The sequence below is a fragment of the Amblyomma americanum genome, chromosome 5, assembly GCF_052857255.1.
Source record: "Amblyomma americanum isolate KBUSLIRL-KWMA chromosome 5, ASM5285725v1, whole genome shotgun sequence".
NCBI classification, from domain to species: domain Eukaryota; kingdom Metazoa; phylum Arthropoda; class Arachnida; order Ixodida; family Ixodidae; genus Amblyomma; species Amblyomma americanum.
The window spans coordinates 105,247,605-105,256,462 of NC_135501.1; the positions used below are offsets into that span (position 1 = coordinate 105,247,605).

Consider the following 8,858-nt stretch of genomic DNA (forward strand, 5'->3'; position numbering starts at 1 on the left):
ACCACAAAAATTATGAGGGCACTTAGGTCATCCTTATGATGAAACCGAATGCGATTGCAATTAGAATCAACGCTGCCGTTACATGTGTCTGTGTCAGTTCTTTCATCAAATGCACAACTATTGTCGCTGTCATGGTGCCTTTATTGGTACGCACGTAATCATGCGCTTAACGTCTGTCCTATTTCTGGTGACTTTTGGCAACATTCTGACTAACGGACACTAGATCGCGTGTGTGTAGTCCGGTGTTCTCGCATTAAATGTCGTTGAGAACAGTTTTTCGGGTTTAGAATTACCAACTCCCGTACTAGAAAGCCTCTTATGCAAAACTATCTAAATTCTTCAGTGTGCGATTTTGCTGTGCGTGATTGCTCTCGGCACAATTCGGCGACTTTTGTGGCGGACGCAGGGCGTGAAATCGCATAATGTGCCCTCCCATTCTTTCTTCCCTGTGCTATGCTATTTCTCTCGTTGTGTCGTAATCTGTTAATATTCTCTTTTGAAAGTAAAATTCCATGTGTGTGCAACAGGCCGTAATGTGGAATTTTGTGATGGTTGAGTGGGTACCCAACACAGTAAGTGTACAGCAGACACGCATTTTACAGACTGCATTTTCTCTACGATATATGACTTCTTACTCTACTATATCTTCACTCCCCCTCTCTCCGACTTGCACTCCCCCCCCCCCACCCAGAAAAAAAAATGATGTTATAGAATCCCAAGTAGAAGACGAAGAAGAACAAGGACAAGAAGAAGAAAACGTCACGGCCGCGGCAAGCTGCTTGTTTCGTGCTCTCCTGACACTAGCGAGACATTGACCTACACGGCGCCCGCTTCTGTATCCAACGTGCGGGTAAGCGAGATCCTATCGTTCTAGGGCGCTCGACGCCTACCCACGCTAGGCGAAAACCCCATTCTAAGGCTCGAATGCGCCAAGCCTAAGCGGAACCCGTGACCGGGCAGGGCTCTTCCGCAACATCACCCACTTCCCTTTCCTCCTGGTTTGCTTGTCGCCACGGCCACATTGATGGACTTGGGAGCTTTGGGCTGCGATGGTTGTGGTGGTTACAACTTTAATGCCACAATAGGAAAGGGACTAGCTGGGGCTGGGGCGAGTCTTAGGTGGCCTCCAGTCGGGCGTGGCATCTTGAGCTCGCGTTATGAGGGCCAGTTGCGACATCCGCGCTGCTTATGATAGAAGAGGTGTCGTTCATGCGTTGCTGGGCAAGTTTGTCTATGCCAATAGGTATGTGGGTTGCGCATATGGGTCGTTCACAACAAAGAGGACTGGACAGGCTCAAACTAACTAGCAGAGTAAATGTTTTGTGTTCTCCAATAAACACAAGTTGTTAGTTTACGCCTGTCTCGTCTTCATTCTTGTGAACGTCCTATATGGCCAAGCCGTCTTATCTAGTGACCTGTATGAACATGCGACCCCAGAGGGTACTGTGCGCGCGGGCCCTATAATGGGCGCGGTCGCTGCAGGTCATGAAGTCGGCGCTTTAGAGAATGCGTCTTCTCCTATCGCTTGCATCCAAATGTATCCCTTTTCGGCCATCAGGGCTGCAGAAGGGGCGACGTCCACATTAATATCAAACCCCACGCTAGAGATACATGTCTATGGCATATTGTGCTGCTATGTCTAGCTAGAGATTAGACTTTGAATGTCGATATGCCTATCGAGCTATGGTAATTTCCCTCTCGTCCCTGCAGGTGATCTATTAGAAGCACTACATTGCGTTATTGACGCCGGCATCTGAAGCAAATATTTCCAACACTTTTTCTTATTTCTCGTCTTAAAACACGCCTGCTTTGTTCCTTCGCTCCGCAGACCGACCATCGCGCGCGTCCTTGTTATCCGTGAGTATTGCGCGTAAATCCGTTCTCTCATCGGTAGAGTGCTAACTTATGATGTTGCCTTTTGTCTCGTCTCAGAGCTTTATTAACGTTCACATTGCCTCAAAAGCATATCGGAATTTAACTTGTGTAAATGCGCCAATCACAGGATATACGCATGAAATTGAGTATTGTGAAAATATTGCCTCCAGGAATCACTTTAATGCTTCAATTTGTTTCGTTCATTGACATAAAACGCAACGGGCTCGTTTAACCTTGGTTATTTTTGAGTTCAGTCAAAATTGTGCTAAAAGGACACCAAGAAAAAAGTGAAGAGGACTGCAGGCATATATACATTGATTGTTACGTGAAGCCGACTAAATTCATTAGCAGCGAAGATTTTATGAATGCCTAAAAATTAAATACTTGTATTGCCTGCACTGACCGCTCCTCAAGCAAACTGCGCCGACGTCAATAGATATTTATGCATATCTGAGATGAGACCATGTGGCGATTGCCTTACAGCCAGTGATCACGGACTCTATCATCCTCTCGACGTCATCCTTAACTTCAAGGGTTTCAAATGACTGGAGGAAAAACATTTCCTATTAAGCTCCAAATTTCTGACTAGCGTCTTTGGCGCTGAGAGGACGACAGGAGAGGAATAAATATCAAACCCTATTGCATTTTACTGTGAACAAAATTAAATGAACTTGTACTCATTGTTTCTTTAATGTCCGCTGAAGTTCATCAAAAAAGTTTCCTGTGTCAAGAGGCCTTTGAATTCAAAACTGAATTTTCATCCTGAAATTTCTCCAGTTGACGATTATTCAGAGACGAAGACCAATGAAACGGGCGGCCTCACTACGATCACCCCGGTCCTCCGAACTGAGCCCGGCGTTGACGCCCTCGAGTCCCGCAAGCCCCCGGGTGCGTATGCCACAATTCTGCTAGAACGTGCGGCAGATTCTTTACTACGAAGCCTCTACAAATCTCTGCGGCATATATCTGACGCGCAAACCCTTAGATAGGAGCGCCATGGCTAAAGAAACGTGAAGGCTGCCAACGATGGTGCATCGACGGACGCCTTTGTTCAGAGCTGTTGAACGACACTAGCTACCCAGATTGCGGTACTGTGAAACAGGAGATATGGAGATCTCTGGGCATCGAAACAATAGTGTGCTATCATGTCTGCCAGAAAGTAACCAGGCGACAGATTGTGTTCCTTAGTCATATGACGGACTGCTTGTGGTACCCGTCAAGCTTTCAGTCTATGTCGATAAGGCAAGGAAATCTCTTGTGCTAACATTTCCAGAGATTATAGTCTTTAGTGGTGCCCCAGGTGCGCCCCTAGACGGCTGTGACCCAAATCCCACTTGCTGATTACTTTTCTCTGGGACGGTAACGGAAACCGAAACAGCATAAGAGATGAAATGCAGTAATAAGTTATTCAGTGGTCGCAGGGGAATAGCCGCACTAATCCCTGAAATCAATGTCTAACGCATGATTTGAAATTTGAAAACACACAAGCCAAAATTTGATGTCTCTAGCTTTTTAAGCTCGAGGCCCAACAACAGCGAACTAATGTAGAAACTGGTGGGTCTAGGCTACTGGAGGATGACGTCAGGGTGCCACAAAGCCGCTCGCGTTTCGTAACGGACCTCTCGATCTACATGGCAAACAGCGCGGAATATTGCTTCTTGCAATCTCTCATCCCGGGTTCGAACCCGACCGCGGCGGCTGCGTTTTTATGGAGGAAAAACGCTAAGGCGCCCGTGTGCTGTGCGATGTCAGTGCACGTTAAAGATCCCCAGGTGGTTGAAATTATTCCGTAGCCCTCCACTACAGCACCTCTCTCTTACTTTCTTCTTTCACTCCCTCCTTTACCCTTCCCTTACGGCGCGGTTCAGGTGTCCAACGATATATGAGACAGATACTGCGCCATTTCCTTTCCCCCAAAACCAATTATTATTATTAATATTATTATTATTACTATTATTATTATTATTATTATTATTATTATTATTATTATTATTATTATTATTATTATTATTATTATTATTATTAATATTATTATTATTATTATTATTAATCTCTCATCATCAGTCAGATTAATCAGTCCAGATGCGTTATGTTTTTATGTTGTTATTTCCGTTTGTGTACAAGTTGAAAATGTTTAACCATCGTTTTACAGGACCTACAAGAGCCCGTCGGAAGCCCTTCGGGGCCAAGATCCATGCCATTGGTTCGTACGGTATATTTTTTACATAAACTGTTTCTCTGAATTACATTTGTGTTTAGCTTGTTCGTCTAGGAGCCAATCGCTCGCTCTTGTAGCAGTGCCAAACATTTCTCAAACGTTTCCCGAATATCAATATGAAACTCCCATGTACTGTTTTCGAAGTACTTGTGGATCTACACTACAGCCATACGTTTAGGGTACTTAGACAATTAAAGAAGCAAAACAGTGTGCGTTAATTGATACTGAGCCAGTTTGTTGATAGCCTGGCGTGATGTTTAACGGGAAAAAATTGTCACTTCCCTCAGGCAGCAAGAACTATTGTAATTTACTCCAAGCAGATACACCAGTCATTAAGTGGTACAGATTGTAAAATCTGCATTGACTATGTATTGAAATGGTGGTAATGTTGTTTACCACTCCTCAGATTACCTATGCACAGCTCGCGCCAGCGCGATGCTAAATCAGTTGTCCCCTGACATGTGGAACGCAGGCAGAAGAATCCTAAGGCACAGTCTATTAATGTCCCTCCTTTTTTGGGAAATCCTGGCAGTAAGCTATAAAAAGGGAAGCTGTTTATTGAAGAACATACATGAAGAGGTTGACAGTGAGGAAATATTATACGTGAGAATGGCAGGCTACGACCAAAACGAAAGTCGAAATCAAAATCAGTCATGAACGTTTCAAAAGCCGCAGGACAGTGCCGTGAGAACAAGGATACAAAGAAGGTAGTGAAATAAGTGAAGGAGAAAAGTGTCACAGCGGAGGGTTCCGCTTGAGTCTGAGAAAATTGCGGCACCTCAATCTCTCTCCTTCCCATCCCACCTCCACTCCGTCTCCCTGGCGCTGTCCTGCGTCCATCCTCTCCTCCCTCTCCTCTTCGCCACTTTAGCTAAGATGTCCACCATCGCCAATCATCTGACTGTTTCATTTCCTCAGAGGATGCAGCTTTGCAGTTCAGTGTAGCGTTGTCGAGTTTGGAAGGAGTACACGGCGGTTCGTGAAAAAATGTGGGTCGTGGGATGCTCGTAGTCTAGACATGCCGGCGGAACTGGACATTCTTCATTGCGACGTGTAAGACGAAAGCATGATCTCTCATAACGCGGCCAAGCCCAGTGACTAAAACGAGATCGTAACACGCAGGCTAGGCCGAGTACCTAAACTGCTCCAAGAAAATAGGCTACAGCCAAGTAGATAAACTTGCTCGAAAAGAGAGGCGAAATCAAGTAGATAAACATTTGGGGATTAGAAAACCAAAGCCAAGTGGCTACTTGTTTCTAAAGTTAGCTATGTGTACAGAGTAGTGAAAAGTTCCCAGGCCAAAGGGTGTTCTTTTCATCGGTATATCCTTGCACTTAAGATGCGGTTAAAGATATCAACGCTCTCAGTGAGTATGACGGTACTTCTTTGAACTTCTACCGATATTTTGAGCTTCTAGAGTATCGTAACTGCCAGACTATGCTGCTCAATAACACACCATGTGGCCTGGGAACTTTTGAACGAACCTATACGTAAATATTCTTGTGCCAGCTAGCACTACCATCCTCGTTGCTTGCATGCGTCAGACCGAACTTAACAGCTTCAAACATCGCGAACTCCATAGAACTTTCGCTAAATAATGCTGCAACCCGGTAACTTTACTATTTTTTAGCACGAAATGTTAGTAATGACATTGGAGGCAAATACAGGCTAGCCTATTTGTCAATAAATTACCTCATTCCAACAGGGTTAAGGTATTGTTCAACTGAAAGCGACCATTTATGAGCTAGAAAAATTAAAATGCAAATTCACCTGTTACAATCACCGGTCAGTTTTTGCGCAGACGTCACGCATTTGGATCAGGCACGGAAAGATTTGATTCAGTTTGGTGAGGAGAAAACTCGTCTTTTTTTGCCGTAGGAGCATCAAAAAGCAACCATACAGTCAAGTGTTACTGAAAACATAAGCTGGATGTGGTCAGTTGACGGCGTCCTTTAGCGTTTCTTTTTTATTGATGAACTCATGCAAATCACAATTCCGTAAATGAAAACCAAGTGTCCCTCAATGTCCAGAAAGCATTTTCTTGGTCAACTCGTTCACATCACGAACTCTGTAAAAGAAAACTCATCGACACGGCGAACCACGATACCTACAAGCACACGGTAAATGAAAGAAAATGAAAGAAAGCTCTAGAGATGTTACAACAGACCCACATCATGGCTCCGAGGCGAAAGCGTCGGCATATATAGTTTTGACGAACGCTGCACGTTAAGGAATAATTCGCAGAGATAGTCAGCTGTGTAAAGGCATTTGAAGAGTTGAGCTATGACTAGCTATAACACACACAACTCTGTCCTTTGCTTCCCGCAGTCACCAGGCGCTCTGTACCAGCACCTCGTTTCTCCGCGTCGGAAGCAGATACATTTGGCACCCCGCATCAGAATCGCCGCTGCGTTCGTCACCGCTGTCGTAGCCGGCGCCTGCTTCCTGCTTGTCCTGCTGGCGATCCTTTTTCGCACAACGCCCCCGAAGCAGACCTTGCTATGCACCAGTCCCGCTTGCGAGGAGTTCGCCAGGCGCATGGCGGAGTCCGTCAACCAATCCGCAGACCCTTGCGCCAACTTCGACGCCTACGTCTGCGGCGGCTGGAGGGCCAGGCGGAAGTACTCAGTGCACGCGGAGCTGGTCGCCAACGCGGTGGACGACATGACAGAGGCTGCCAGCAAGGACACTAACCCGCCGACCTCTGGCCAGAGCATCGCCCAGAAGGCAGGCCTATTCTACCGTTCATGCGACATGGTATGGCGCGGACAGCGCGACGAACTGCCCACGATACGCGATGCCCTCCGAAGGGTGGGCATCATGTGGCCACGCCGGGCTGAGGCGCCCAACGTACTTCGCACCTTATTCAGCCTAAGCATAGAGCTTGACTGGGCCGTGGTCATAGGCGTGGTCCCACTCAGGAAGAAAGTGTGGGTAGATGTGCCCGACTCATTCGAGTTCATCGCCAGAGAACAAGAGAGGCTGCGCAGACTAGGCGGTCGACGCAGAAGCTTCGAGTTCATTAGGAACAGATTCTCCGACAAGCATATAACGACGACGATTAGGTACGAGGAACTGAGCAGGTTGGAAGAGGCTTTCCTTCTTCAGCTTAATGACGCCCGAAAACGAGAAAACGAGGCGCAAGTGCCAGCTAATGTAGTACACAAACAAAAATGGGCGGCATTACTGACCGAGTTTAACATGACCACAGTTCCATTATTTTTGACTAAACACTTGTCCTATATCACGAAGTTTCACGAACTTTGGAAAAATTTCGGGGAAAACGCGACTCACCTTTTCATCTCGTGGATGGCAGTACGATACACCAGTCTATTCGCAAACAACGAGCTGATCTTCAACTACTATGCCTCAACCAATTACGACGTAATTAAATACCATCAAGGACGCTGGTGCTTTAAGCTCGCCTACAAATTCGTCGGTGACTACATATTCGCTCCTTACAACTCTTATGCATTCAATCTTGAAATCCGCCGAGATGTAGAAAACATCGTCTTAGCCATTAGGAAAAAATTCGCTTCCCGACTTTCCTCAAAACCACCGTACTCTACCTACACCTCCTCGAGAATCCGTTGGAGCTCGCTCGCCATTGTAATGAGCGTGTTGAACACAACGATGGATTCGGATTTTAAGTTCAAGACTCCAACGAGTTCAGTGCCGGACATGACACTCTCCCTCGCAAGAAACTGGCAAGCCGCTTGGAGAATGAAGCGGTTTCAGAAAATCGACCCCGTGCCACGTATGCTCGTCTGGGACGACATCCACACTTTCTGGTCCTACTCCCTTTGGGGCGGAGACTTCGTCCTGGCCCCGTACATCCTTTCATTTCCGCTGTACGACCTCGGTCTCGTTGATGCTGTCAAGTATGGGGCGTTCGGCGCTCACGTGGCAGAGGCGTGTGCCAACGTCTCTATCCTCCGCTACGCCAGTGCGAAGACGACGGCCAGCGCAATAAACGCCGCAATCAACTGCATAGAGGCCACGGGTGCCAGAGGTAGGCTGGCAGCGCTGCGTGACGTGGCGGCCCTGGAAGTGCTCGCGGACGCATTCGAGACGCACGGCTCGCGGTCCAAGCTGGCGAAATTCAGCATGACGGAGGCACAGCTATTGTTCGCCACCTGGTGCTACATCCGCTGCCGCGGGAACTCGGAGTCCCTGGGCGACGAGTGCAGCTCCGCTGTGCGGCACGTGGCTGCCTTCAGCGAAGCTTTCTCCTGCAGAGTTGGCAAACCACTGAACCCGGAGAACAAATGTGTCGTCTTCTAAAGGCATACTGTGACGATTAGGTCAGAGACAGGATACACGTGCACAAGTCCGGCGCTTGAGAGGCGTGGTTTCTGTTATTCTACACAGCTCTGGCTATCTCCTTTTCTTTGTTGTTAAAATAGGGCTTTTCTCTGGACACTGAGTTTTAAACCCTGCATTGTAGAAGCTTGTGATGAAGCTAAAACATTTAACCAGTTAGGTTTTCGTATATGGCTTCGAAAATACTAATCTCGTCCAAGGAAAGAAACAGCTTTCGACGATAACAACATCAATTGTGAGTGTTCTTGTAGCAACTGAGATAAAACAAGTTATTTTCAATGCTCTTGTCTTAATTTTGTGCTGAATTCAGTGTACTGAAACTGTGATGTTATAAAATCAGTGCCGTATTTTACTTGGCTGAAAATTTGTGTTGTGTTCTGAATGGCTCTGTGACTTGCAATTCCCGCGTGCGTGTATTGTGTACGTTTTGATCGTCTTTTCA

The 8,858-nt window shown here is 46.7% G+C and overlaps 1 protein-coding gene across 1 annotated transcript; it reads left to right on the forward strand.

Annotated features, from left to right (window-relative positions):
* The first annotated feature begins 779 nt into the window (after positions 1–779).
* LOC144134084 (uncharacterized) lies at positions 780–8,377 on the forward strand. The gene is made up of 4 exons (XM_077667070.1): positions 780–850; positions 2,653–2,763; positions 4,028–4,078; positions 6,422–8,377. The coding sequence occupies exons 2-4, from the start codon at positions 2,680–2,682 to the stop codon at positions 8,375–8,377; spliced, it is 2,091 nt and encodes a 696-aa protein (XP_077523196.1). The 5' UTR covers positions 780–850; positions 2,653–2,679.
* Positions 8,378–8,858: the final 481 nt, after the last annotated feature.

Excerpts from the sequence above, each read along its gene's own strand:
- LOC144134084 (XM_077667070.1), top strand. The coding sequence starts at position 2,680 with ATGAAACGGGCGGCCTCACTACGATCACCCCGGTCCTCCGAACTGAGC. Across the intron at positions 2,764-4,027 it reads CGAGTCCCGCAAGCCCCCGG|GACCTACAAGAGCCCGTCGG; the intron begins GTGCGTATGCCA and ends ATCGTTTTACAG. Across the intron at positions 4,079-6,421 it reads GGCCAAGATCCATGCCATTG|TCACCAGGCGCTCTGTACCA; the intron begins GTTCGTACGGTA and ends TGCTTCCCGCAG.